The sequence below is a fragment of the Chaetomium strumarium genome, assembly GCF_033439665.1.
Source record: "Chaetomium strumarium strain CBS 333.67 chromosome Unknown B0T15scaffold_3, whole genome shotgun sequence".
Classification (NCBI taxonomy): Eukaryota; Fungi; Ascomycota; class Sordariomycetes; order Sordariales; family Chaetomiaceae; genus Chaetomium; species Chaetomium strumarium.
The window spans coordinates 1,150,416-1,177,900 of NW_026944431.1; the positions used below are offsets into that span (position 1 = coordinate 1,150,416).

The following is a 27,485-nucleotide window of genomic DNA, read 5'->3' on the forward strand; positions in this document are numbered from 1 at the left end:
CGTCACTACGAAGTATCCGATCCGTCCCAACTTCCAGGGTGCCAGCGTGCACCTGGGGTATAGGAAACGTGTTGCCAGCAGTGTGTAAGCCACAAACATACCAAGCATGCCTCATGAGGGATTGGATTGCTTTTCCCCCGACGGTTTGGTACAGGTGTTACGAGTTTCTGCGCGAAGGGTTCGGAACTGTCTCCGGGAACCGAGCTAACGGTCTCGAGTACAACAAGCAGTACAACACAAAGACAAGCCAAAATCGACTGATCACATTTCCCCAACCACAAGCACACGATTCACACCTCTACAGGTATACAGAGTCCACGTCGTTCCTTGATCGGTTGCTTGAATTCCGTATCACGATCTTCATCGATTTAGGGGCGGACAGGAAATGTACTGTATCTTACACCCTGGGCCATGACCACGTTTTGTACAATACATTGTATCGCTTACGTAAAGTACAAATGCACGTATTCGGAGCATATCATCAAGAGCGAAATTACGTCATTTTGGGCTTGAATACGGTAACTTACACATCACTTTCCGAAGGGAATCTCATCCCAGGCCACACAGCAGCGGCAGGGATACAATATCCATTCACCTGCGCCCGGCTCGTCGGGGCCTGCGTCTGCATGTCTGAAACATTCAATTACGGTTCAGCACTTCGCAGCAACCCTGATGCTTGAATCTGGATGTGGGCCTGAGTTTGAAACGGAGACACGCGGCGAGTTGCGAGTTCTGGACCATGCAAAGGCCAATTGGCAAGGTAGTTTCCTGGTAGTCCGGGGCCCTTCCCATAAGGCTTCAGCCAAGTGGCATACCAGGTATCGATGTTAAGAGGAGAGCCGTCTTCTTCGCCCATTGTGACATGCCACACACCTCTATGACGAGGTACATACACTGATACCTTGCAACACTGGCAAGTCAAAGAAGCAAGTCGAAACGAATGCAATGGACGGAGAAAAGGGGATGCCGTCGCCAACAGACACCGGGAGCCAAAGTATGGAGCCAAGTCGGGACAAAAAAACCGCCAATCACAGCAATACGACCAGCACGGCAGACAAAAAGAAAGAGGAACTCCTCGAGGCATGCAGACGAAGGGACCTGAGCGCTTTGAGGGCGCTTGCCGAGTCGCGAGGGGGCTTCTTGGCGGACAGCATCCGCCAGCAGGCGTGTGAGTGCGGTGACTTACACGCGGTACCACATCCAGAAGCTGACTCTTATCGTCCATCATAGGGCCCATACTGCTAGGGCTTCCGCCCGGTAATGATGTAAAGACAGAGGCTGAGTCGCCGTCATCCTCATGGGAATCACTGCCCCGACATAAAGATGAGGACCAAGTCCAGCTGGACGTCAACCGTGCCTTCATCTACTACCCAGATAGTACGTCCGCCGCATATGTTATCACTCATTTCACTTCCCACTTCCCTCCTTTTCCCGCTAACCTTCCGTCCGCACAGACCAAACCGAATCCCAACTGGCCCACCAAAAGTCCCTTCTCTCGCAGCTCATCGTCTCCGTGCTCCGGCAGCACCCTTACCTATGCTACTTCCAAGGCTACCACGACATCGCCCAGGTGCTCCTCCTTGTCCTCCCCTCCAGCGTCCAGCTTCCCGCCGTGACCCACCTCTCCCTTTCCCACATCCGGGATTTCATGCTACCGTCCCTGTCCCCAGCCATCGCCCAGCTCCGCCTGATCCCGGACATCCTGCGGCTGTCCGACCCGCCGCTCTGGCGCCACCTGTCGCACACGGAGCCCTTCTTCGCGCTGTCGGGCACGCTGACCATGTACGCGCACGACATCACCTCGCTGGGCGAGATCGCGCGGCTGTTCGACGTCCTGCTGGCGCGCGAGCCCGTCTTCACCGTCTACCTGTTCGCGGCCATCGTGCGGTCGCGCCGGGACGAGCTGTTCGACACCCCGCCCGACGAGCCGGAGATGCTGCATAGCATCCTGTCGAAGCTGCCGGTGCCGCTGGATCTGGAGGGGCTGATTGCCGCGGCGCTGAGGCTACAGAAGGAGGTGCCGCCCGAGCAGCTCCCTGCGTGGAAGAGGATTTCGAGGTGGAGTGTGCTTAAGACCAATCATAGTAGTAATAGTAGAGGTGGGGACGGGAGGGGTGGTGGTGGTGGTGGTGGTGAGCAGCGCGTGGAGCAGTGGAGGATGTACTTTGAGAGGCAGGTGGAGGAGCTGAGGTGGGAGGAGAAGAAGGAGAGGGCAAGGAAGTGGGTGTGGAAGCACCGCCGGCCGGCGAGAATGGTTGCGCTTGCGGTGCTGGTTGGTGTGCTGGCTGTGTGGCTGCGGAAAGGGCCGTTACCGGGACCTCTGGTGTCGGGGATGGGTTACCTGTCGGGCCTGTTGGCAAGGTGGTGGCGGTAGATCACGTCTCCTTACTTGTTTCTCTCTCTGTCTGTCTGCATCTTCATAGAGCGGTTGTTCGCGGTAGACTGCTGGCGCCATGGAAACGGGATTGACGTGGGTCATATGATGTGATATGTAAAAACCAGAGGCTTCCATTGATGGTCTCTGGTAGCCCTCAAGTCTAACGCAAAGTCAATACTACACGAAGGGGATATCCTACCGTTTTGCCCCTTCCTGGCCGCAACAGCCCGAACGATCGCGATCGCTGATTACTACTCCCAAGCGCCGACACTTTTCCCCGTTTCAAGCTACCCAGCCTCCTGATAAGTCGTTTTCAACACCTCGAAATGCTCTTGCTGTTCCAGCGCTAGCTTCCCGCTAACGTCGCTGATGATCGTCAGAATCAAGCTATAGTTGTTATACAGAAACCGCTCCCGCTTCCTCTTGTCGGCCCCAAACGAAGCTTGGCTGGCTTTGGTCAAGAACCCCTCGACCTCGTTGCGTAGCCGCCGCAGACTCGCCACGACAGGCTCGTCGTCCCCGCCGGCATCCGCGCTCAGCGCCAGGATGCCGTGCAGCAGCTGGCCGAAGCGCTGCGTGACGACGTGAGGCGCCGCGGAAGCGGCCTTGGCCGACGCCGCCGACGGCGCGCGGGCAGGCAGCGCAGCCGTCAGCGCCCGGACCGAGTCGCAGTGGGCATCCATAATGCTCTGGGCACGCGGCCACAACGCCATGGCAGTGCCGTTGATGTAGCCATCGGCGGCGGGCACGCGCCGGCGCTGCAGCTCAAAGGCCAGGTGCTGGTTGAGGCGGACGCAGAGCAGCACGCCCAGGACGTCGTACGTATCGGCCACGAGCTGCTTGGTGAGTGACTGGCCGAGGCCGAAGGTGGGTTCGAAGATGTAGTTGAAGTGCCGCGAGATGGCCGCGAAGGAAAGGGAGGGGCTGAAGAAGGCGGCGAGGAAGCTGTATTCGGCTGTGACGTTGTCGATGAGGGCCAGGTTGAAGTTGCGGAAGGGGACTTCGAGGTAGTGCGTGGACTGGTCTTCCTCGGCGAGGTAGGAAGATATTGCGAGTTGGCTGGCGGTCTTGAGGACATCTATCCTCCTTCCTAGGTTGAAGGCGTCATGTGGTGCGCCCGCGATCTTGCTGCCCGAGAGCACCGTGGTCCTCCTGGAGCTGTCCTCGTGACCAAGAACGTCATTCTTGTCAAGGACGTGGAGCTTAAGCTTTTCGAGGGCCTTCTCGTAGCGGGTGAACTGGTTCAGGTAGTACCAGCGCATGGTGTTGAGGTACGCCTGGCAGATCTCACCCGCAAGTACGGGCTGGTGGCGGTGCAGAAAAGAGAATAAGTCCTTGAACTTCAGAAAGTTCTGCTGCTGGATGATCTGCGCATTGATATTGGGCGATCTGAGGGCCTTGATCTGAGCGACGAGGAAGTCGCGTATCCGCTCGATGGCCTGCCAGGAGGTCAGCATCAATCCCCGGTCACAACGGGGTTCGGCGGTAGTCGTCACCTTGAGAACTAGCTTCTCCAGCAACGGCCCTACGTCAGCTAGCGCCTTGCTCGGTGTTTGTGCCGAGTTCTTCTTCTGGGCCATCACTCTCTTATCGACCTCGGCCAAGATCTTGACCCATGTCTCATCGATGTGCCCTTCCGAGATCTTGGATACAACCGTGGGCGACACGCTTAGCTCCTCCACAATCGGCCCCAGCACCTTCTCCACGGCTTTCCGGTTCTCTAGCCTGACATTGAGTGTGGTCGACCGGGCCTGCAAACTCTCGATGTCGGCCGACACGGCGGCCAAGTCGTTGCGGAAGCTGGTGAGGCTGGACTCCACGGAGCTGAGGATGTCGTCGCATGCTCGGATGGACCGGTGGAGTTCTTCGAATTTGGCTTTATCTCGCTCAACTATTTGGAAACTATGAGTACAGGAAGAGAGCATGCCACCCGGGCTGGGAAGACCTACAGTCTTCTACAGTCTGCGGCCTGTAGGTGTCTGTCGCCGGGCGGCCAGCATCTCCACGAGCGAGCTCGCGCAGCGAGAGGCCACCAAAATCGAAGCCCAACCCCAAGTCATCCTCCGTGATCCTCCTTGTCTGGGTATGTTCTGAATTGGTTCGATCGGGCGAGGGGCCGAGAATCCTCGCCAGGACCGTCTCCGGATCCGGGGCGTCGTCGACGGTGGTCGACTGCTTCAAACCGGACCCATTGATCCGCTTCGCCGCAGCGAGCAGCGAGGACGAGGAGTCGTTCGAGCCCAGCGACAAAGACGAGCCCCGCGGCGAGATGCCCGACCGCTGCGACGTGAGATACGGCCCTCGCGCACTCGACGTCCGGCGGGGCAGCGGCGACTGCGCGCGGCTCTGGCTGTTGGGCGGAGACGGAGTGCTTCCCGGATGCTGCCCAGCAAACCGGTCAAGCCACATGATGGATCCCCGGTTTCCCGCAATTGCCTTGGCCAAAGCCGGGCTTTGGACTTCCTCTCACTCGTAGTATAATCGTGTTTGCTCGGTGTCTCGCCTTCAGGCAGTTGCTCTTTGCGGATGCGCTCCTGCCACCTCTTTGAAGCTGCCTCGGTGTGCAGTGGCACCTGTGCACAGCTGGCCCGCCGGTAAGGCTGAGCTGTGTGGCGCCGCGACTTTTCCGCCAACCCGCTGGGTGGGGCTGGAATCCATGAACAAGGATTGCGGCAATGCGTTGAGCAACGAGCAAATTGTAGAACCAGTGAATTTCAATAAAGAATTAAAAGTAAAGGGATATACCTATATATGAACTGAGAAATGAGATATAAGGAGAAGTGTGCAAGGTCGAAAACCACAAGATGAAGGAGAAGAAGAGTTAAAGTTAGCAGCTGCCCGAGGGAGGTATCATCATTCTTTTGAGATCTCATCAGGTGCGAGTCCGGCCGACATCGACGCTCTTCCTCTGCGCTGCCTTTTTTGGCGTGGGCGGAGCGGACTTGTTGCAGCACCAGAAACGTGACCAAGGAATTAAGAGAAAGGAATTTCAACATCAGCGAGTGAGGCATTACCTGAGTCCTTCATCTTATGTGTTAGAGCTTACCAGACAGAGGTGTGGTATCAATTATAACCCACGCAGGCGCATTTTGACCGTTTGACAGTTGACCTGCATTGTACCTGGATCAGAAAACAGTCGCCGCCTTTTTAAAAGACCTCACAATGATTGGTCGGCTCACTCTGCTGTCAAGGGCTTCGGGTTAGGCCATGCTGAATTTTACCTCAACTGATGAGGTGTGTGGCGGTCTCGAGGCAAAAAGGCTTCGGTGCCCCAGAATGCAGACCATCTCCGGGTCCAAGCTGCAAGTGAGGGGCTAACTCGGCGGGGAAACGCTAGGTGCCCTTTTTTCTTCGCTTGGGCGGTACTCAAAACCACACACTACAAATTTCCTCCTGCCCACCCCTTCTCCTCCGGCCAGGTACCTTAACACTCCTGACCATCCGACGTTCTCTTCCGCATCACTCCCTCGGACTTTTCCTTCTCACGACCCATTATTTCCATACTCCAAGATGGCGGACGAGGTGAGTTGCATTCTCGCTTGGGTTTTGGTTGATGCTTGCGCAACGAAGACCACCCCGCATTGCTTGCGAGCCCCGCGATGGTCCATCCCGATGGCGCAAAGGGCCTTCACCTTCGCAGGCCATTTGTAATGGCGTCTGCGGCCTACCATCGTAGCGCCAAGTTAGCATTTACAGAATCCCGTATACTAACTCGATGGACTCCAGCACCACGATTTCGAGCATGATGGCGGTGGTGACGCCGGCGCGTCCACCACCTACCCCATGCAGTGCTCGGCCCTGCGCAAGAACGGCTTCGTCGTTATCAAGGGCCGTCCCTGCAAGATTGTCGACATGTCCACCTCGAAGACCGGCAAGCACGGTCACGCCAAGGTCCATCTCGTGGCTCTTGACATTTTCACCGGCAAGAAGCTCGAAGATCTTTGCCCTTCGACCCACAACATGGACGTCCCGGTTGTGAAGAGGAGCGAATATGTCTTGGTAAGCGAAATCCGTTTAGACAAACGATACCCATTACGCCCAGATATGCTAACGCATCCTGTCAGATCGACATCTCGGACGACGGTTACCTCAGCCTGATGACCGCTGAGGGTGATACCAAGGACGATGTTAAGATGCCCGAGGGTGACGTCGGTGCGAAGATCACCAAGCTCTTCAAGGAGGAAGAGAAGGAGACTAGTAAGTTAAATCGACGTAAGTTGCCCTATAGCAAGGCACAGAAGCTAACCCCCTCGAAGTTGTGACGATCCAGACCGCCATGGGTGAGGAGGCGGCCGTCGACGCGAAGGAGGGCACCAAATAAGGGGTGTCGCGCGAGATCCTCCGGGGGTGGGAAGAGCCGCCGGGATATGCAGTGGACCGGTTCCTGCCCGGCTATAGCAATACGACACCCGTGGTCGCTAGGTCTTTCTTGCCGGTTGACTTATCGGTTGATGATTTTTCTGGGCTGTTACGGGGGACAGGAGTGTTCCTCGATTGCCGGGTATAGGATGGCACCGTCTTACACTAGGCTTGCATTGAAAAGATGTTTACTTGGTGTGTACCGCTTCTTCCATGCCAAGGCTGTGTCTGGGTTCCGAAAGCGCTTCCGAACCCGCGAGCCTGGCGTCCGATAGAATAAAAGGTGCTGCTCGGGTGGTCTCTTCCGTCATCTCGATGACCGACTCTTGCATAACGATTCGATGCGATACGTCAGCGGCAGATGCTTTGCTCCTGGTGTTACTGAAATCGAAAATGGATATTAGCCCTTGAATGTGAAGATGTTGGTTGAGATAAGAGGATACATCAGTTGTGTGGACGAGTAGACACTCAAAACTCCGATTGTGCTGGCCGTTGGTGACGAAACGATCATTCAAGTTTGAACTGAAAACGTTGAACCTGCAAACGCTCGGACATTTCAAACTTCAAACTTCCACCAAACAACTTCCAATCAAAGACCCAAACTATGGCGCCGCGCCGCCACCACCGGTTCCCCCGAGGGGAGACATGCTCCGAGTGTCCCGCACGGCGATGGTATCTAGAAAACGGACTGCGGTTCTGCGAGAACGGGCATCAGGTTGAGGTGAGCAGCTAATCAAGGTCACCCTTCAATTTCATCGCCACATCTTCCCATCCCAGTGGCCCCCTACCTATCTCACACCCTTGCAAAAACACGGCCTGCCTTTTCCCTTCAACACACAATCCCCCCGCCCCCTGATTGATCTAACAACCACAAACCAGGGCTACGTCCAATTCGACGTCGACGAGGACGACAACTTCGGCAAGACAGGCCACACGGCCCGCAAGAAGCGCGAGGCCCGCCAGAAGGTGCGCAAGCACCTGACCGGCAACGCCGCGCGCGAGCTGTACCTCGAGTGCCTGCAGCTGCTGCTCCGGAAGCAGGTGCTCTGGCTCGTGCGCCGGAAGGGCTTCCACCCGGAGCTCGAGGCCGTGTGTCGCGATCTGTGGTGCCTGAGGGTTAGGGACTTCCCCGGGTTGGCCAAAGGGGCAAAGAACGGGAAGCCGAGAGATGGGGACAGGAGGAAGTCTGGTGGTGCTGGTGGGGTGGGAGAAGGGGAAGGGGATGGGGATGGGCAGGGTCGGGGGAGCAGCGGCGGGTTGATGATGTTCAGCTCGCAGTCGCAGCCGGAGGAGACGTCGCAGAGTGAAGCGGAGGAGAGCGTCCCCGGTTGGACGAGGAAGAGCAGGAGCTGGGCGGGCGAGATATGGCCGCTCCCGGGGCCCATGGATACGCTAGCGTTGGTGTACTTGGGGTGCGTGCTGAGGCAGGAGCCGGTGCGGATTGGCGATGTGTTTCGGTGGGCGAAGAACAACCAGATTCCTTTCCTTGGGGCGGTAAGCGGCACAAATGTCTGGGTTCGGCGGTGCGTCGCTAATTAGGAAGCAGATCGATTACGTGCGCAAGGAGTGGCGGGATAGGCTTCCGGGGTGGGCTCATAACACTTTGCTGACTCGGTATGTCCGATTCAACGGAGGGGAGCTGCACAGAGCCGTCATGGACCTGATGCTAGGATACAAAGAGAACCATGGGCTGCTATTTCCAGCGATCCCAGCGCCGCCATTGCTGTTCCTCTACATCAGGGACTTGGCCCTTCCTCGTACGTTCCACTCGGCCCAGCCCAGAAGCCAGACAAAGACGCTAACGCTAACGGATGGCAACAGCCGAGGTGTATTCCTTTGCTAAAAGGGCCTGCCTTCTTCTTGGGCTGGGCTTTTCATTTCCAACACGCGGAGCCAAGGCCAAGAGGCACCCCCTACTCGATATGCCAGAAGTGCTATTAGTGGCCGCTCTTGTGGTAGCAACGAAGCACTTGTACCCCCTTGACGGTGTCGAACGGTTTCCTCAAGATGTCAGCGATCCTCTTTGCCTGAAAATGGACTGGACGGCATGGGAGTCTGAATTCCCCAAGAACTCCAAAGAGAAAAAGCCCGGGATCCTCCAATATGAACATATGGATCCGCAAGAGATATGGTCTATGGGATACGAGGAGATTAACGTGATGTTGAGTTGGTTTCAGGAGGCCCAGCTCGAGAAGCACCAAACAGGTCCGTGCTTCAATACCCCGAGTACATCCGGAGCTCCGTAGAACTAACTATGCGCAGACGAAGCCGAAGTCGACCGCCTTTTCCCACTCAACAGCGTCCAACCGCTGCCGGAGATTCCCGAGCCATCACAGGAGGAGATCGAGGAGAGGATAAAAAGAGTAGGGAGTGCGATGAGAAGCGTCAGTCCCAGGCCAGACACTGGTGACACAGCTGAGAAGGTCAAAAGGCTAGGCTCAGATTACCAGTGCTACAAAGAGGTCAACGAGCTCGAGGGCTCTGTCAAGAAGTTCTACGAAGTGGTGGCCGAGTTGGCCGGATTGACAGTGCCAGAGCTTGTCCGGGCGGTTTACAGTCTTGAGCTGATGCTTAGGGATTGGCAGTTGAAAGAAAAGCGCCGGCTCAAAGAGAAGGAAGATGATCAGTATGATAAGGGTGAAGGGGAGAGCGAAGCGTTATTCTAGGGCTTGATAATGAAACGTAACTATAACTGAGGAGACACCACCCACAAGATAGATACCCAAATGTAACGTCAACGCATTCTCGTGAACAGGTGCTAGACTGCATATCATCTTTGACGTCCGTCAGAAAGTACTCGTACCTACTACTAGTAGTACTTTACCTTGTTTGAGCGGCAGTCCCGAGCCAGCACCGGCCACCTTGGAGACATAGCCCTCTAGCGCCGTCACCGATCAAAACAAACAGTTCAGCTCAAGGAGTTCTCGACAGACAGAGTAACTCAGAAGCCTCCGCAGGAGTATTTTGGGGGGGGGGGGGGCAGTTGGTGGTCAAGTCAACATGCCGACTGTGAAAGACGGAGGAGAGGAGTATCTCGAGAGCCAGGGTTAGGGTCCAAGGTATCAGCCACTTGCGGATCACCGTCGAGTGGGTCTGCTTGCTTTTGCCTAAGATTTCTGGCGACGAGCCCTATACCCCCGGTCGCCGCCGATTCTAACCCCCACCAAAATTTACTGTGGTCTTGCGAACTCTCCGTCAACCATCAGCAGCACATCCACGAAAATCGGTCAAGAGTAAGCTACGCAACCAGGCCTGTTGCCCATCGATCCCAATCCGAACGAGGTGCTGACGATGCATCCCGACCGACAGTGCAGATCTTCGTGAAGACCCTCACGGGTAAGACCATCACCCTCGAGGTCGAGTCCTCGGACACCATCGACAATGTCAAGTCGAAGATCCAGGACAAGGAGGGCATTCCTCCCGACCAGCAGCGCCTGATCTTCGCCGGCAAGCAGCTCGAGGATGGCCGCACTCTCTCTGACTACAACATTCAGAAGGTCAGTTACTTGTGCGCAGCGAGGCAATTCGCGATGGAACCGCTGGACGGAGGGCAGAACGGAATGGTCAGAGAACAAGAAAGAGGGGGAATTCTCGCTTGGGCGGGGTGATTTTGGAGATACAGCCGATTCCGTGACTCGGGAGATTGAATCGGATGGGCTCTTCTATTACGACAGAGCTGACATTTGGACTACAGGAGTCGACTCTCCATCTCGTCCTCCGCCTCCGTGGTGGTATCATTGAGCCCTCGCTGAAGGCTCTTGCCTCCAAGTTCAACTGCGACAAGATGATCTGCCGCAAGTGCTATGTAAGCACACCTCACATATCTCCAGCGTTGAGACGTTTGTGATGGGCTAATGCGCGACACATAGGCCCGTCTCCCGCCCCGTGCGACCAACTGCCGTAAGCGCAAGTGCGGCCACACCAACCAGCTGCGGCCCAAGAAGAAGCTCAAATAAACGGTTACTCTCCTCGGTCATGGTCGTCTGGCGTCTTTTCGGTTTTCTCGGCATTGCATCGTTCTGCAGGGGTTGGCAGGGGGTATACGGCACATTCTGGCTGTACATTCCGGATGACCATAGCTTAAGACTCCTGACCATCTAAGTCCTTTTCCTGTTTGGCATGTGATTATGTGTTTTAATGATGGATCTCCAATGAACGGTATCCAAGGCCAACGAATTGAACAAGCCGATGCTAGCAACGGAAGCGATCACGTGATATCTCTGGTGGTCGGGGTCGTACTAGTGGCGGGCGGGGTGTGAGCTTATTGAAACTTCTGTGGATGCACATGAACAACTGTCGCAAGCTTCCACCTCAGCGCTGATCCGGACGGCCTGACGACTTGCCCTGCCGGACTCCATGACAACACCACAACGTTACTACTCAACCTCCTAGTAGTCCTCACCGACAGTTTCTGAGCTTCCTATCTAGCAGCCAAAAAATCCTGACGGGACCGGCGACGACATGTCCAGATCAGGCTACGACGCGGTCGTAGATGTCGACGATGAAGTCAGTCCCGCTCCCACCCCCTCCTAGACCCCCGAATCCAAAACCCTCCACTGCAAGCTTTCTAACTATAGAGCAAAAAACAGGGCGACCTAGGCCACACAGACCTGCAAGAAGATCTCGAATTCCACAACTCCAACTTCTCCGAGACCTCGCCGGCCCTCGGCACCGCCTCCGCCCGCGGCGGCAAACCCTCGCCGGCCTCGGGCCTGCCCCTCCCCGCGACCGCCTCGCAGTCCGGCAGTGGTGCCGGGAGCAGCAAGCGCTTCCTCTGGACGCTGTCCTTCTATGCGCAGTTCTTTGACGTCGACACCAGCTCGGTGCTGCACCGCTGCTGGGCGGCGCTGTTCCCGCGGGCCAATTTTCTGGATGTGCTGGAGGGCAATCCGGACCTGTACGGGCCGTTCTGGATCGCCACGACCGTGGTGCTGATCTTGTTCCTGGGCGGGACGATCAGCGACTACCTCGCCCGGGCGGGCAGGGGCCAGTTCGCGTATGATTTCCAATTGTTGAGCGGTAGGTCTTCTCTTCTTTCTTCTTTTGAGGGGACCTGGTTGGGTTTTGCTTCTGCGCCGGGGTTCTTGTGCGCGCTGTGTTAGGAAGAGACTGACCATAAGCAGGCGCCGCCGGGCTGATCTACGGCTACACCTTCGTCATCCCCGTCGTGCTGTACCTCGCGCTGCGCTACTTCGGATCTGAGAGCGCCAACCTGCTCGAGTGCTGGGCGCTGTATGGGTACGGCAACCTGATCTGGATCCCTGTAGCGCTCATCAGCTGGTCTCCGATCGCGATCCTCAACTGGGTGTTCGTCGGTGTCGGGTTTGGGGTGTCGGTTGCCTTCTTGCTCCGGAACCTGTATCCCGTCCTGAGCGCCACGGACCGCCAGACCAGCAAGGTGCTGTTGATTCTGGTGGTGGCGCTGCACTTTGGGCTGGCGATCGCTATCAAGGTGCTCTTCTTTGCGCACGGCAGCCCGGCACTCAAGGATGGGCCCGAACAGCCAAAACCGGACCCGGGGCGGCTGTTCTAGGAGCGTGGGGGTTGAAACGGGAACCGGATTGCGAAGGGAAAGGGTTATGTACGCTTAAGTTGTGTAACATGCAGCTTTTACGGGGAGGCATCTGGGCGTTCAGGGGTAACATGGCTTTAATGTACACTTCCACTTCTTTGATGGGACGGGGCTCTTCCGACAGCAGCAGCAGCAGCAGCAGCAGCAGCGTATTGACAGCCTGTGCTGCACTCACTGGCACAACCCCTCCAGCTATCATTCCATGCACATCCTATTGCATGTCGTCTACCGCTCAACCTTCCCCCCTTTTTCAAACCAATCCAGCCAACTCCCAGGGTATTCTCCAACGTTCTTCCAACCGGCCTCTCTCGCCAAGCCGGCCGCGGCACGGCTGCGCACGCCGGCGCGGCAGTAAAACACCACCTCGGCGTCCGGCGCCGGCCGCGGATAGCCGAAGCGGTCCTCGAACTCTTCGTCCGAGATGTGGAAGCTGTCGGGGGCCGAGGCCACGGGAATGTTGAGCGCGCCGGGGATGCGGCCTGATTCTTGGAGCTCGTGCGGTTCGCGGACGTCTGCCAAGGTTCTCAGCGACGGTTTCATGTGAGAAGCAGGTAAGGTAGGTCGAGGGCGGCGGTATGTATAAGTGTACGTACCAATGATGGTGACGGATGGGTTGGGGGTTGAGGTTGCTTTCTGGAGCTGGAGAGAGAAGCAGGTGGTTAGCTAGCTGGCTGGCCTATTGTTCCGTTCTGTAAGAATGGGACCCAGATTATGAGGGAGACGAACCGACTCAAAGTCCCAGATCTTGTTTGGCTTGCTCAAGCTCTCGGCGTCGGTGGAGTACCTTGCCCGGCTCGCCGCGAATTGAGAGCTGTTCTGCCTAAGTGGTGATGACGGTCCGCTGGCGCACGCTGGAGAGGACTGTTGGGGGAGGCGGACGGCCCGGTGCGGGCCCGCTGTATGATTATGGTATTGTCGCAAGGGAAGTTGTGCCGCTGCGTTGACTCGAACTGAAGACGCGGCCCGTAATGACAGTGCCGAGGCCTGCACGAGGCTTACACCTGCTCGTGTAGACGCCATGGTTTATGTCTTGTATGAACTTACATACACCGGATATGCGCGTGGACAGCCCCGCCCGAATATGAAGTACCAACACACGCGATGTGGAGGGTAGGTTCGGCAGCTGAACAACCGATGTCCGCTACGATAACGATGTGGACGGGCCGGAAGACCGAGAATCGGGAGCGATTCGAATCTTGCCCCACTTAAACGTCACTCCCTGATCGGGCAATCCGGCTCCATCTGACGGTCGACTTCAAATTGACTGGTGCATCAATCCCCCGTCGACAAGGCCGGCAGGCTGTAGAAATGCCGAGCCGCAGTTAATGCATCAAGCATGAGCCGTTGGTAGCCCTAAACGGAGTTGACAATGAACAAGCCCCAATCATGTTGATAGTTGGACTACTTGCGCCGTGGGCTGACATCAAGTGGGCCACACAGCGCCGCCTCAGCTCACTCTCCCATTTCAAGTTTGGGCGTTGCGAGGGGTAAGAGCAGGACGACCTAGTCATACTGTATCTCTGGCAGTATATAGGTACCCTAGGTAAAGCACCTACGGTATTTCCTGGGTGGTTGATCACTCCTCTCCCGTGTTCCTGCCGCCTCAAGGTCCTTCATTCCGATTCATGGCAGGACCATGTACGTTTTTCATGCATTGGTATGTACAGGCTTAATAAATATTACAACTGTATAGGTTGCCGTTGGCAACTTGGCATGGTCATCGCCCTCCCAGTTCCCTCGGCCGGTTGAGCACCTCGCATCCAAACCAGCCACGTCGTTATCCTTCTACGACGTAATGGTAGGTCCCGGTGAGCCCTTCATAATCCTCGCTTCCTCCCAATTAGTTATGCCCTATCTTGCGCGATTTTGCAATGTGGGCACAATCCTCTTCTAAGAAGATCCTACCGCCCCGCAGCCTTTCTACCACTTCCTGTTTTCAAACGTTAAGGGGCAGTCGTCCTACTTTCAGTCAGCATCGTGTCATGAACATCACTTTTTGTCTTTGGTGGTTCAGTCGCAACTTACCATAGGGAAGATCGTGGCAAACACCTTGATCTCCTCAGACCTGGGTGTCGGGTGGTGCTTCCAGTCGAGCAGCAGTGACGCCTTTCCAATCATCAAGGCCAGGTTGAGCTGAGCATACACCTGCCCAAGGCAGTAGTGAGGCCCGGTGCCAAAAACGAGGTAGTTTTTCGCCCCTTTGACCTCGGCATCCCCCGAATAGTACCGTTCAGGGTCGAACTCGTCAGGATTCTCGTACACCTCGGGATCGCGCAATGCCATATACGTCGTGGGAATAACCATGGCGCCTGTCGTTGTATCACGTCAGCACATCTTTGATCCTGGCTCAACCTCAGCTGGCTTCACTCACCCTTCGGAGCGGTATACGTCTCACTGATGGGGAATGGCTTCTTCACGACATAGGGGACCATGAGGACAGGAGGGCGGTAGCGCAGGAGCTCCCGGACGACGGCTCGAGTGTACGCCATGGATTCGAGCTGGTCCATGTCCACAGCAGCATGGATATCGCCGTTTCGGACCTTCAGGTTCTCCTCGCGCACACGGTCCAACACGTCCGGGCGCTGAGCCATGATCTGGAAGAGCCAAGTAGCGGCACTGCTGGTGGCATCCTGTGAGGCGAACAGGAACGTGAAAAGCGTCTGCGCAATCTCATAGTCGGTGAAGTCGCGGAGCATGTGCGTCGGCTTCTCCAGGCCCTCGGTGGACAGGCCCTCCTCCTGCGCCTCGCGCCACCTCTTCGACTGGACCATCTGGAGAATCCATGCGTCCATAATACAGTTGGGCTCGCCGCCAGCAGCCATCCGGGCCTTGCTCTTCGCGGCGCACCTCGAGAACTCGGCCAGCACCATATCGGCCGCCTTCTTCCCGTACCAAGTCTTGGTGAACGGAACAATAATAGGGAAGTTGACCAGTTCGAGCGCCGCCGTGATAAGATAGTAGTCGTCGGCGATCTTCTTGACGGCCTCGTCCGAGATGTAGTGGCCGACGAACGTGCGGCAGGAGACCGCAGTGATTACCTCGCGGAAGTACGTCATGAAAGGAACCGGCTTGCCACCGGCCTGCTTGGTGACTTCGACGAACTCCTTGAAGTACCGGTTATACACCTCCTCCTGACCAGGCAGGTAAATCTCGAGAGCGCGGCGGGTGAACAGGCCGTTCAAGCCCTTGCGGAACTCGACGTGCGCCTTCCCGTCCAGGAACACCCAGTTGTCGGCGCCGAGCAGTTTGTGGGCGACATCAACGACACAAGGCTTGACGTAGGCGGGTGAATTGAACACCTTGCGCGCCATATCACGAGTCGAGGCGATGACAACGAACCTATCGTCAGCGCGTTAATATCCAGTGGATGTTGTTATTCTTTTTCCTTCTTTTTTCTCCCGAGGGCGATATCAACCTACTTGTGGAAGACGGAAACACAGCTGAGAGGACCACTCAACCACTTCGCATAATACTCCTCGAATTTCGGGTTGACGGACTGAAGGAAGGGGCCGATGAACGGCATCTTCCACGCCGGGCCAACGATCGACCCTTTGTTCCATATGTAGGCCACTGGAAAGCTACCGGGTCAGCACAATTCTCTGGTAGTTGTGAGAAGCCTGAGGCCCGCGGGCGTGCGTAACATACACTGATCATACACCACTAGCGTGGCTAGAATAGTCGCCAGAATCGTCCAGGCGCTCGCGTTCGATACATACTCGACGACATATTCCAGCTGAGGCGCGACGTTGGCGGCACCATACCTGATGGTCGCCAGGGGCGAGGTTGTCGCATTCGCAGCCATTGCGCGTTTGGTCGCTGGATGTGGACCAGGCCGTCACCAGGGCTTCAGGAGTGAGCACGGACGAGGTGTAGGCGAAGCTGAGCTGCTTGGTGATGCCTAGTGCTTGAGGAAGGGGGCTCTGGCGGCGGGTGGGGAGGAGGTATTTACAAAAGCAGAAGGAAATGGACTGCGGAGTTAAACCGGACGCCCGCAAGGGAAAATTGCCCGTGAAGATGTTGAGATTGCGGGAAGGCGGGATTGGAAACTTTGACCCCTGTCTCGAATGGAAGGTACAATTGCGGTACCTGCGTACAGCGCCAAATGTTCTTTGCAGCTGGACCCTGCTGTTCGGCTTGAGATGAGATGTGTAAGGTAGTAATAAAGGTACCTACTGGTCTATCAACCAGATCCTCATCGTTTCGAGAAAACTCTTCGAAACCGTTGAACAAAGATGAGGCATCGGACCATTGTTCCAAGGACAGCAACGCGGAGCATATATCTCCGGAAACACGATTAGGAACAGCTTTGAGCAGCTCTTCTCTAACACAATATCAGCAACGAAGAAGTCACTGCATTTGTAGGTACGGTATCCGTAGGCGTCGTCGTTTCGGGTACCCATTATCTGACCGATAGGTGGAGAAGAGAGCTGGGTAGGTGGGGTCCAGTAATGGAAATTGACCATTCAGAGGTCGCTGAGTACGAAAACGAGCCCCACATGCGCAAGCTCTGATCTTATCAACACGCGGATCGCAACGACATGTCTACTGCGTGTGCGACTGGGTGCCCCTGAATTGCCCTTGCTTCAAGACCCGTCGGCCATGATGTTTGAAGTGGAAAGGAGGTTAAGGTATAGTTCAATTGTAGCGACATATTCCTTGTTCGTTTCTGTTTAGCTTTAAAGTATTCGCACTACCACAGTAAATCTGCTGTGTACAACAATTCGAAGGAAGTTTCCATCCTATCCATGCCAAACCCTGGTATAGCGCCATCGGGTTGATTTCAGGGGTCGCCACTGCGCTTGTCCAGGGTCCAGAATGTTTTCAGACCATCAGCAGCATTCGTGGCTTCATTGTGGGCGTGTTGTCGCACAATGAGCTGCTAGCTTCGGGAAATAACTCTGTGTACGGCATTTCGTTGGCTGGAAATACACCAAGTAACTTCATTCAACATCATCATCTCGGAAGGTACGGCTGGCGACGGGGTCCTCGTTTCCGCTCTCCATAGAGTGGCACTGGGCATGGCCAAGGACATCGATTCGAATAGGGGAACTGTTGCTACACCTTCTTACACACCGCCTTCTTCGACAGGAACACAACATATGGCTTGTAGTAGTGTATATGCGCGCTTGAGGACGAGCGAAAGAACTCGATGCACTAATACCCAAGGTAGGTAGTTCCTAATCTCGTGGCTGTACATCACTACATGTACAGGTACCGCACAACAAGCTTAGAACCTTGAGCCCATAATCCAATATCTCCTGGCCGTTACAGGACACCAATGGTGGCAGTCTTCATCACGGGCGGATCAATGGGAAATAAGGCGGTACTAGTAGGCGACCTCAACTCAATTGAACATGTCTGGAAGTGGATGAAGCGGTCCATTGCCGCTACCATGCTTAACGGCCTCCTGCGATCCGCCCAGACCTGTTCAACTGAGTTGAGGTCTGCTCACAGGGTGCCCCGTTGACGATCTTAGACCTTGGTAGTATGACAGTTGGAAACACGATGTCATGTATACTATTTGTCGATCTCAACTTGTTTGCCTTGCTGCCACACTTGAGTTCGGGACCTCGGTCCAGAACGTGTAGACTGTAGAAACGGAAGTGTTACTGTGTATACTAGAAAACCGACCCAGTTGATAAAGTAGACGGGGAATAGAGCCACACAGACGGACCTCCCCGAGGGAATGGACTGAGTGGTGAATTGTCTCGGCAATCACCAACTAGCATGGATTCCGCCGGCCCGGCGATCCATTTGCGCAAATCGGGTTGCCGAGTGAAGAGCTGGTGCTACTTGGTGAGACCATCCACAGCGGTTCTCTGTGCCAGCAATTGACGAATGATAGCTGAGCTTTTCACACTGTCTTCACTTTCAGTTTAAGTTCTTCACATATGGCCACACTATGCATTTACCTCACCTCACCCTAAGGTACCGAGCGAGTAAGGTCAGAATCGAGTCTTCATCCCCTGCACTCCCACGCCTGTGAGGCTATTGTAGAGAAACAACAAGCCATTGGATGTCCATTGGCACCGTGCGCTAGGTAATCATTTTTGCATCCAGTAAGCCCTTTTCGGCGATGGTGAACCATGAAATGCGCCGTTGTGACTCAGGCGGGTACGGCCACGTACTCGAGACATCGTGATCAAGAAAATGCTTATTGAAGCATATTCCTTCAAACTCTGACCTGCTATTGAGCTCAGAACATGAAGTGATGAAAGTTCCGCAAGGTGGATCATCTTGCGTAACCAGCAAATGGATGACGACGGCATCCTTCCAGAATTCACTGCGCTTTTCTGCAACTTAGCCCGCAGTCCTCTAATGTGACGTAGTACTAGATTTATGTCCCATGTAACCTCCCGAATCGCAGCATAATCACGGTAATAAAGGCAAATAAACACATACTAGACTCGAAGGGAACAATGTAGGTAGAGGAAGAAGGGCATGAGATACATCCAACGCTGATACACACTTGTGGTATTGTACAGTTTATTTTTTGTGACCTCGCTGCCTGCCATCTGCCAAGTCCGCCAGACTCGGGTTATTAGGCGGCGCCTACGTAAGATGGAGTAGCAACTTTACGTAGGCTGTGTCGTTGCTTTCTGCACGTGCTATTCCGAAGACAGCGGCACTGCCTCTTTTGAGATGCGTGCATACCGGCTCTGGTAAGCTTGTTTGTCTTTGTTCTAGCGGTGACACTAACAAAGCCTTTGCGACCGTTGGTACGCTGGGCTTTGAGACTACGTATTCCGTACCTTAGTTTGCCTAGCCTGAGCACATCAAGGTGACTCACGCCGCCTTTCTCTGCTCACCGACGTACTCACATACGTATACTCGAAAATTCGTTCGCATTCCGAAAAGGGTCAGTATTACGACGCCATGATGGATACTGACCTAAGTTGGTGCCTGGGTAAAATGGGTGTTGCTTGACAGGTTTACTGTGACGCAAGAAGAAGGGAGACAATAAACGATCCTTCGGAACCATGTATATAAGTCGACGGGGTGGCACGCCGCAGACTGTGTCGCCTCACTCAGCGGACAGATCACCAGATGACCAAAGCAATCGAACACCACCACCTCAGATAGATCAACAGCCTCTTATCTGAATCAATTGAACACTCAAGGGCCGTGAACTTGGAGTCCAAGTTCCCCTCGCAACGTCACTGTTGACATCAACGCCACGATTATCACCACCTTAACCAATATGTCTCAAGGTACGCCATCCCAGCCCCTCCCGTGTAACATACCACAGACTGATTCCCTCGTAGCCCAGAACCAACTACCCGCCTCCCGTACCTTCGGCGCGGAGATCGCAGCATCCACCCAAGCCCTCCAACAGCAACACGCCGCCGCCAGCAACATGCAAGACAAGACCGACAGCGCCTCAGTGGCGAGCACGTCGACCTTCAGCAGCCGCGTGAGCCTGCTCAAGGACAAGCTGCATTTCTCTTCCTCGTCGTCCCCCAAGAAGACAGAGAAGGAGAGCGACAACGAAGCGCGGGAGAAGAAGATGAAGGAGGACGCGCTACGGTCGCAGATCCGGATGGGCATCTGAAGTGTTTCTCCTCCATTCCAGTGGGCCGGGTTTGATTAAACCTGGGTGACTTAGACGATAAACGCCGTGCCGCCTCGCGCCGCGTCGAAGTAGGCGCGGAACGTGGCGGGAGAAGAAAGCCGACCACATGGCCTTGTTACGGGGGCGCGGTCCCCAGCTGGGATGCTAGGGGAGGGCCGCGCCGTGGGGGACGAGCGGAAGCTCCGGACTGGTAGCCGACAGAAGATTGGCGTCGTTGTTGGGTCCAACGAGGGTATTGGTTGGGATATCAGCGGTAGATATGGACAGATCTTTCAATCCTCTAGAAGGTGAAGGTTAGAGATGCTGTTGGGTTCGGAGCAGAAAGGGTCGGCTTGGAGCCAGCATAAGAGAGAAGTCATACCTTTGTTAATGATCTTCATACTTAGAATGCGGGTTGCCAGTAATTGATGATGTATCTCATACAATGACTCTCCTCAGAAAGTGTCATCCAAAATATCGTGGTTCATCTTGACAACTGTCGGGCTGTACTCGGACGGGTCTTCCAGGTCCTCGCCCGCGGTCAGGAGGATGTTATCGACTATGCGCTTGCTTGCCTCCCGGGCTGGTTTCTGTCAGCCACCTTGCCATCGTGCCCATCGAGCGGTAAGGAACATACCTGGAGTCTGCAACAGCTTGGACGGCGGTACCGCAAACTGAATCGTCTTGGGTGGGCTCATCCCGCCAAACTCCTCACTGTCGCTGTCCCAGGTGATCTCGTCGTCATACTTCTTCGCTGTGCTCTGCTTTTCGGCAAACACATCCATTGTCTTCCTGCCCGCGGCGGGAGTCTGCACGCTCACTCCCGGGGTCCTGGGGGCGCCCACAGCAACCGCTGCTTTCCCTTTATATGCCGCCCGCATAGGCGACATAAAGGCGGCGCTTCGCAGCTGCGGCGGGGCCATCTCGGGGCTCGAGGTAGGTGAGTCCTCCCATAATGGTCGTGTTTGCCTCTCCTTCCCTTTCCCGGGCGTCGAGAGCTTGTCGATTTTCCATTTGATCGGCGATATGCCTGTGGCCGTTTTGTGCGGCGTGGCTTTGATGCGGTAGTCTTTGTCGAGCATGCGATGGAGCAGCGGGTCTTTGTTTTTGCCCTTCCCAAGAATTGTGTCATCCTCATCCTCGTCCGCATGGTCCAAACCACTGGCGTCGAGCGATGCCCGCGGGTTCATGGACATGTCTGGGAGGCGGGCAGTGTGTTGTTGGAAGAGGAGTTCCGTATCCTCCTCCTCGCCCCCCGCTGCACCCCGCTGCCCCGGCAATTGACCGCTACCCCTGCCGCTGCCGCCATTTTTCTTATCATACTCGCGCTTTAGGGCTTCAAAAGGTGAGGAGAATCCAGCGAGCTGCGGGCGGGAAGGCAAGGTCTTGGTTGCCGGTGGCCGAGGTGTACTACCCGTGAGATCACCGTCGTTGTCGCCAAGAACAGATTCTTCTTGTTGGCCAGTGTGATCATGGTACATAGCAGACGACTGGTCCGCGTTGATGGTGTCATCGTCGTCTCTCGAGCTACGGGGTCGGGGCGTGTAATCTCCTGTTGTCTCGTTGTGGACCGAGCTATCCTCTTCAGCAGTCACCGTCGTGCTGTCACCGCCGGTGAGTTCTTCGTATCCGGAGAGTGAGACATTGGCAGAAGCCTCAAAGAATTGCTTCCAAAACTGCCGTGCCGGTGAGTCAGCTTGAGCCCGCGGCTTGGCTGCAAAAGCCAGGCAAGGAATACGGTGGCTCAGACCTTGGTAGCTTCCCACACTGAGCGCGAGTGCTCTCCATATTGCTCGACGAGGGGGAGAATGCTTGTTGTGACAATGCGATGAGCTTTGCTGAAGTTGTGATCGATCTCTGGTAACCGTGAGTAATTTGGTCTGGTAAACAGTGGGGGTGGGCGGTCGAACCTTGGAGAGTGAGGGTGATGGATTGCTCGAGCTTTTCGAGTTCTTCGGTAAGGGTGAGCGGCCTGGGTGCTGAGGGGCCAGGGCGAGACATCTTAAGTTCCAGGTTGTCGTTATCTTTACGGTGTAGTCAACACTGCAGCGGGGTTGCGGGAGGGAACTGAGCTCGGCACCGAAGTTCAGGCACGCGTCCCTGGAATCGGAGCGTGATAGCGGGGTCCTTTAGTGGGGCTATCAATCGGCGACAGCAACCTCGAACTCCTCCGAATCGCAAACATGCCACGCCGCCTTGGTCTATATGGGTATCTGTAAACTGAACATAAAGAATGACTATCAAGTACACACTTGAATCCAACATTGGTCCCGACCAGATTGGTGCGTGACAACACCGGTGTCTGGTGATAGTGAGACGGTCTTCTTCATCCATGCCTGTTCAGCGCCCGCGCCCGCGGCCTCTGCCTCGGCCTCTGCCTCTCCCACCACGGCCTCTGCTGCCTCCCCTTCCTCCCTTTGTAGAAGCTGGAGTCCCCTTCTCCTCTTCATCTTCATCTTCCTCCTCGTCCTCCTCGTCCGTGTCCTCTTCCTCGCCGCTGTCCTCCTCGGATGGCGACTCTTCCTTGACCTTGCGCCCTTTGCTAGACGTGCGCTTGGAGGCCCTTCCCCCTCTGCCGGCTTTCCTCGTCGGACTTGCGGCAGAAGTGTCGTTCTCGGTATCCTCGACAGTACTACTGCGCGTGGCTGCCTCGACCCCTCCTCGTTTACGCTTCTTGGGTTCGCTGGGCGGCGCATTCGGGTCCCACTGCGGCGGACTGGTTGGTGCCTCGCTGGGGACGGCACGCGCCTTCTCCATGATTAGGTCGCCATAATCTTCCCATGGCAGTTCAAAGTCCTTGTAGCGCCTCGGCTGGCCCTCTTCATCCGGGGGGTCCATGTTATTTTCCCGCTCGTCGATAGCCTCGAGGTTGTAGAACTCGGCCAGTTTCGCCCAGATGCCGGGGATCCGCGTGTGCGGCAACGCATCGGGGTCGAAGCCGTGGTTTCGCAAATGTTCGCTGATGGCTAGTATCCGGAAGTGCTTGTGCATGCCTGCGAGGGAAGCTTGGTCAGCGACTAGAAAAGAGTCGGAGTGCAAGCTACTAGTATGTACCAGCGGGTTTCCACCTGATGACACCTTTGAACAGCGACGCTACTTGGTCGTCTGTCCATGGGTCGGTAATTGGTTTTGGTAGCTGGTGAGCTGCAGGAGCTGGGGGTGTTTGCACTGGTGTGTCGACTTCCATGGCATCTTCGTCTCGAGCCGGCGTCGCTGACGAAGGTGTCGCGCCAGCGTGAGCGCCACCTCGTCCACCTTTCTTCTTGGGCGGCATGACAGCGTTGAAGTCAGCCCGTCTCTGAACAAAAGGCTGGATTCACTAAACCGCCAATTGGCTAGAGTACACGTTAGAGAACCGGGTGCGCCCGATCTGCCGCGTTGCGGTAAGGTGCCTACTAATTCGTTGCATTGAATTTGAGGATCGAGGTTCAGGTGTACTGCAGCTCAGCCAGCTCGTGTGAACCTTGGTGGTTTCTTCGCAATTGGCACTGTAAGAGCATCGTCAGGGTTAGGGTCTAACATACGTACCCGGCACGCCCGGTTGAGCCCAGCTGTCAATCCGAGTCCTCTCATCACTCATACGCTGTGTGCTTCCATACGCGATCCATCAATTGCAGCTCCAACAACCGGACAGCAGCTCAATGGGCGCTGCTGATCTTGTGACACACTCTTCATGGCTATGACGGACCTAGATGAGGATCAATCGGATCTCTTCGCCATCCCCGATTTTTGGCGGTCGTCAAGCTGGCTGGACCAAAAAGTCAAAGGAGACAACCCCCTGTTTACCTTCAGCTTACAAGACGCCGCCTGCCTGGACGGATCTCAGAGTCTCGTCACACCCACGGAGGTAGCAGTGCGTAAGAGTGTCGATGACAATGGCGACGTGTTTTTCAAGCTGCCCTCTTTGCTGAGGGAGCTAGCCGAGCCGGAAGGGAAGCTACACACGCCAAGTAGCAAGGCCCCGTCGCAGCACGTCGAAGCTGAACGTGAGCCTGAGACTTCAGACACACTGTCTGCAGACGACGAAGACCTTTGGCTCTCTCCTATCAAGAACGCTAGGCTATCATCTAGGTATCGGACCTGGGAGGACTTCGAGCAAGAAGATCCAGGGCTATGCCCGCCACTGTTTTTCACTGAGGCCGGGCCTGCTGCATTCGATGCCCTCTTAGCATCTAACCAAGCCCGCGACAACGCAGCCCCCGATATTCTTGAAGCTAGGGTTTATTGCGCATGCTTGCTTTCTCTCGCCCTGGGACGGAGCTCCATCCTCTTTTCGTGGAATCCCGAGCGGGAATTGTTCATCAAGACAGCGCCTGCCCTCAGGGTCTCCGGGTTGTCTTTGGATTCTATTAAAGCTATCGATAGGCTTTGCCTCGACTGCGGGAATTCGGCCAGGCATCTCCAGGCATACGCTGATGCGGCATACTCTGTGGCGGCGAGTCCCACGAGGGTCGCTCTCGCAGGAGTCGTCGACCGGCTCGTGACAGTCGTCCAATCCGAGCTCAACAACCACAGCCGCGACGTGAGGTCGATCCTCCAGCTGCAATCCATCGTCCAGCCGGCTTTCTCAGTGCTGTGCTACTTCAGAAGCCTCGTTAAGAAGCTCTCCCAACAAGAGTCCGATGAAGGGATCCTATCATGTCTGTTTCAGGAAGCCCGAGCTTCAGAGTATCAGGATGAGCTCCTGAGAGAGGTTACACGAGAAGTGCTGCGAGTTCTATCCAAGCCGTGGACCGATTTCGTCGAAGAATGGATCGGCCTTAAAGCCGAAGAGGGCGTCCCCGTGACAAAGACCGGGCCTGGCAAAGGCTTCGTCAAGGTCGCGGACAAGATGTGGGTTGATGATCAAGGGTTCGAGCTTGAGGAGGCCGACTACTTTCTCGATGAGGACAAATTGCCAATCTTTATCCCGGAAGAAATGGGCCAGAAGGTGTTTGAGACCGGTCGGAATCTCCGGTTCCTGCGCGAGTATCACCCAGAGCACCCGCTCTCTAGGCCAGAGGTAGTGTCCCTGGCCATGCCGCCGAAACTGGAATGGGAATTTGTCTGGGCTAGCATATCGAAGCTCGAGGCTAGGGTGAACGAATATCGGAACGCAGTGTCGCGTGCGATTCAAGGCCTGCGTCCCAAACCACATCGAGGCAAGTCCGTATCGCCAGGCGCCAACAAGCGGAAATATAGCGATATGGAGCTCGAGTACTTTGGGAAACCCGAGGCCCAGATGGAAGCAAACATCATCGCTTCGATACACTACCTCGACCAACCCCCCGAAAACCGTGGGCCGCAGAATGAGCTCGCTCGGCTTCTCGAGGATAGGCTCTACCGCACCACAGACAAACCATTGGAGTCTGGCAAGCTCTCCCCTCACTGGGCGTTAGTTCCCTTACTGTCTTTTGGCCCTGTCATCGAAGCCCAGTCCAATCTAGTAAATCAGGAATGCATGAAGCTACTATTTCGCTCCCACGACCTTCGAACCCATATCGACCTGCTCAAACAATACTTCTTGCTAGGGAATGGTTTGCTCTGCAGCCGTCTTTCACATGCTCTGTTTGACCCGAACCTTAGCACCGCCGAACGCCGAGCCGGCGTCGCCCTGGGCGGCGGCATGATGGGTCTCCGGCTCGGAGGCAGACAGACGTGGCCACCCGCCAGCTCAGAGCTCCGCCTTGCCCTGATGGGTGTGCTATCCGAGTGCTACGAAGCCCCTTACGCAGCAGCCGCGGGCCAAACCGCCCCATTACGCGGCACTAAATCCGACCTCCCGGGAGACCTCAGCTTCACCGTGCGCGAGCTTTCCCAGGAGGAGATTGACCGCTGCATGGACCCGGACTCGCTCGAGGCGCTCGACTTCCTCCGCCTCTCATACAAACCACCTGCGCCGCTCCGGCCCGTCATGGCCCCTACCGTCCTCCTGAAGTACGACCGCGTCTTCAAGTTGCTCTTGCGCGTCCTGAGAATGCTCTACGTCGCCAACGAACTCTTCGCCACCGCAAGCAAGATGGCAGAAGAAAGCAACGCGTCCCTCCGCTTCCGCATCGAGGCCCGCCACTTCATCCGGCAGGTCGCGTCGTACTTCTTCGACGTGGGCATCACCGCGCCCTGGCGGCGGTTCGAGGCCTGGCTGGACAGGGTCGAGGCCGAGTCCGCTGCTGATGAGCCCAGCGAGCTTGTCGCTGGGACGAGGGGTAGTGCTAATGCAAATAAAAAGGCATGCAGCCCCGACTCACTACGCGAGAAGCAGGAGCAGGTCCTGGACGAGATCATGAGTGTATTGCTCCTGCGGAAGCGGCAGGCGCCGGTGCTGCGCCTGTTGGAGGAGACGTTTGCGGTCGTCTTGCGGTTTGCGAAGGGGTTGGGCCGGAAGCGCCGTGCGGAAGGCGGCAGTGCGGAGACGCCGGAGGAGTTGTATCGGTTGTTCAGGAAGAAGGTCGAGGTTTTTGTTACTGTTTGTAGGGGACTCGGGGAGAAGATGGGCACCGGTACCACCAATTCGGGGGTAGGAGGGGGAGGAGGGAATTCGGCCGAGCACCTGTTGGTTAAGTTGGATATGTCGGGCTATTACGGGAAGAGGAGTGGTATGTGATTCTATGAGGCGATGGCGCCGTAAAGAGATAGAGTCATACCTATGCGGGATACCCCGGGAGATTGAGTTATTCTACGTCGCGTGATGTTACCTTGGAGTATTGGATGGGGTTTTCTATCGAGGTGGCAGAAGTATACGTGTCTGGAAGTCTGTATGAAGATCAATAATCTCAGAGGGTGAGCTTGCATGTTAAAGCTCTGCGTCCGGCAAAGAGGAGCGGACGAAGGAAACCAGAGCGGTACAGAACGATAAGCAGCGAGGTGAGGGTGAGACTCTGGCTTGGGGATATCTTGAACCGTTTCAACGAGACAACCCGGATAGTGTTGGTTGGATACGGTCATTGCCTGTCTAGACAACTGAGCTGCCCCAGCATAGGTCTATCAACAGTGTAGCCTCGAAACCTGGCGTGGTTATCGGCCCTGGACTTATCTGTTAGACTTGAAGAGGACTACTACACCCCTCAATCCACCCAATCGACCAGATTGGACAGAGGGAAACAGCTGTGTTCCTCTCACCTATGAGTTGTCGCTGTGTTGTCCGGCCGGGCACCCGACCGATTCCCCGGGACATCGCCCTCTCATTGTCAACATGCGTTTATAGACGTGCCCGCTTACACCCGTATAATACCTATATACGGATGTACTATACATAGTAGCAGGGGACGCTCCCTGCAGTCATGCCACGAATCCTCGCCTGGAGTGCAGATGTTGTATTATGTAGATTACATGTTGCTATCCGTCGGCTGAGGCCAGGCGCCCCGGAAGCTGAGAATAAGGCTTCAGATTCAGCTGATTGGATCCGCTACGACTTCATTAACATGACAGGCCGTTTCAGCTTGAGAGTGGCGACGAGGTGGTCCCTGGGTCCGAGTCAGTACCTTACTGTATCGACTGGGATGTCAAGAAAGAGCTGTTTATGCCATGGGGCAATAGCCCTAGGGTGACGGGTCTCACTTCATGATGCCAACATACCGTGTAACTACAGTCACTGGGAAATCTGCCCTGTTTCATAGTACTGTATGCTGTAGATCGACACCATGCTG

At 55.8% G+C, this 27,485-nt stretch overlaps 10 protein-coding genes across 10 annotated transcripts; 5 read left to right on the forward strand and 5 right to left on the reverse strand.

Annotated features, from left to right (window-relative positions):
• Positions 1 to 564: 564 nt before the first annotated feature.
• B0T15DRAFT_431376 (rab-GTPase-TBC domain-containing protein) lies at positions 565 to 2,374 on the forward strand (the record flags this gene model as incomplete). Its single annotated transcript, XM_062865733.1, has 3 exons — positions 565 to 1,168; positions 1,231 to 1,377; positions 1,455 to 2,374. The coding sequence occupies exons 1-3, from the start codon at positions 946 to 948 to the stop codon at positions 2,372 to 2,374; spliced, it is 1,290 nt and encodes a 429-aa protein (XP_062722409.1). The 5' UTR covers positions 565 to 945.
• A 145-nt stretch (positions 2,375 to 2,519) lies between these two features.
• B0T15DRAFT_147815 (Sac2 family-domain-containing protein) lies at positions 2,520 to 4,938 on the reverse strand. Its single transcript, XM_062861954.1, has 3 exons — positions 4,327 to 4,938; positions 3,874 to 4,268; positions 2,520 to 3,816 (listed from the first exon to the last, which is right to left on the reverse strand). Exons 1-3 carry the CDS (start codon positions 4,784 to 4,786, stop codon positions 2,665 to 2,667), a joined length of 2,007 nt encoding a protein of 668 aa, XP_062722410.1. The 5' UTR covers positions 4,787 to 4,938; the 3' UTR covers positions 2,520 to 2,664.
• A 743-nt stretch (positions 4,939 to 5,681) lies between these two features.
• On the forward strand, positions 5,682 to 6,824 carry B0T15DRAFT_147651 (translation protein SH3-like domain-containing protein). The gene is made up of 4 exons (XM_062861953.1): positions 5,682 to 5,899; positions 6,104 to 6,376; positions 6,442 to 6,574; positions 6,634 to 6,824. Exons 1-4 carry the CDS (start codon positions 5,888 to 5,890, stop codon positions 6,696 to 6,698), a joined length of 483 nt encoding a protein of 160 aa, XP_062722411.1. The 5' UTR covers positions 5,682 to 5,887; the 3' UTR covers positions 6,699 to 6,824.
• A 516-nt stretch (positions 6,825 to 7,340) lies between these two features.
• On the forward strand, positions 7,341 to 10,692 carry B0T15DRAFT_483939 (putative ribosomal protein; the record flags this gene model as incomplete). The annotated part of the gene is made up of 9 exons (XM_062866194.1): positions 7,341 to 7,457; positions 7,616 to 8,230; positions 8,283 to 8,493; positions 8,558 to 8,941; positions 8,999 to 9,362; positions 9,864 to 9,969; positions 10,051 to 10,233; positions 10,431 to 10,541; positions 10,606 to 10,692. 9 exons carry the CDS (start codon positions 7,341 to 7,343, stop codon positions 10,690 to 10,692), a joined length of 2,178 nt encoding a protein of 725 aa, XP_062722412.1.
• Positions 10,693 to 11,022: 330 nt separating this feature from the next.
• Positions 11,023 to 12,620, forward strand: B0T15DRAFT_147943 (uncharacterized protein). Its single transcript, XM_062861956.1, has 3 exons — positions 11,023 to 11,242; positions 11,326 to 11,755; positions 11,860 to 12,620. Exons 1-3 carry the CDS (start codon positions 11,198 to 11,200, stop codon positions 12,267 to 12,269), a joined length of 885 nt encoding a protein of 294 aa, XP_062722413.1. The 5' UTR covers positions 11,023 to 11,197; the 3' UTR covers positions 12,270 to 12,620.
• On the reverse strand, positions 12,194 to 13,479 carry B0T15DRAFT_147926 (Rhodanese-like domain-containing protein). Its single transcript, XM_062861955.1, has 3 exons — positions 13,035 to 13,479; positions 12,902 to 12,947; positions 12,194 to 12,820 (listed from the first exon to the last, which is right to left on the reverse strand). The coding sequence occupies exons 1-3, from the start codon at positions 13,326 to 13,328 to the stop codon at positions 12,534 to 12,536; spliced, it is 627 nt and encodes a 208-aa protein (XP_062722414.1). The 5' UTR covers positions 13,329 to 13,479; the 3' UTR covers positions 12,194 to 12,533.
• A 749-nt stretch (positions 13,480 to 14,228) lies between these two features.
• B0T15DRAFT_394738 (C-22 sterol desaturase) lies at positions 14,229 to 16,110 on the reverse strand (the record flags this gene model as incomplete). The annotated part of the gene is made up of 5 exons (XM_062864747.1): positions 14,229 to 14,267; positions 14,334 to 14,617; positions 14,680 to 15,647; positions 15,728 to 15,878; positions 15,954 to 16,110. 5 exons carry the CDS (start codon positions 16,108 to 16,110, stop codon positions 14,229 to 14,231), a joined length of 1,599 nt encoding a protein of 532 aa, XP_062722415.1.
• Positions 16,111 to 20,087: 3,977 nt separating this feature from the next.
• On the reverse strand, positions 20,088 to 21,861 carry B0T15DRAFT_552594 (DASH complex subunit Ask1-domain-containing protein; the record flags this gene model as incomplete). Its single annotated transcript, XM_062870297.1, has 4 exons — positions 20,088 to 20,443; positions 20,498 to 21,536; positions 21,611 to 21,717; positions 21,771 to 21,861. The coding sequence occupies 4 exons, from the start codon at positions 21,859 to 21,861 to the stop codon at positions 20,316 to 20,318; spliced, it is 1,365 nt and encodes a 454-aa protein (XP_062722416.1). The 3' UTR covers positions 20,088 to 20,315.
• Positions 21,862 to 21,939: 78 nt separating this feature from the next.
• On the reverse strand, positions 21,940 to 23,293 carry B0T15DRAFT_527828 (chromatin modification-related protein EAF7-domain-containing protein). Its single transcript, XM_062868994.1, has 2 exons — positions 22,915 to 23,293; positions 21,940 to 22,853 (listed from the first exon to the last, which is right to left on the reverse strand). The coding sequence occupies exons 1-2, from the start codon at positions 23,132 to 23,134 to the stop codon at positions 22,201 to 22,203; spliced, it is 873 nt and encodes a 290-aa protein (XP_062722417.1). The 5' UTR covers positions 23,135 to 23,293; the 3' UTR covers positions 21,940 to 22,200.
• Positions 23,294 to 23,444: 151 nt separating this feature from the next.
• On the forward strand, positions 23,445 to 26,936 carry B0T15DRAFT_527830 (Spc98 family-domain-containing protein). The gene has a single exon (XM_062868995.1). The coding sequence runs from the start codon at positions 23,534 to 23,536 to the stop codon at positions 26,441 to 26,443; it is 2,910 nt and encodes a 969-aa protein (XP_062722418.1). The 5' UTR covers positions 23,445 to 23,533; the 3' UTR covers positions 26,444 to 26,936.
• The last annotated feature ends 549 nt before the right edge of the window (positions 26,937 to 27,485 follow it).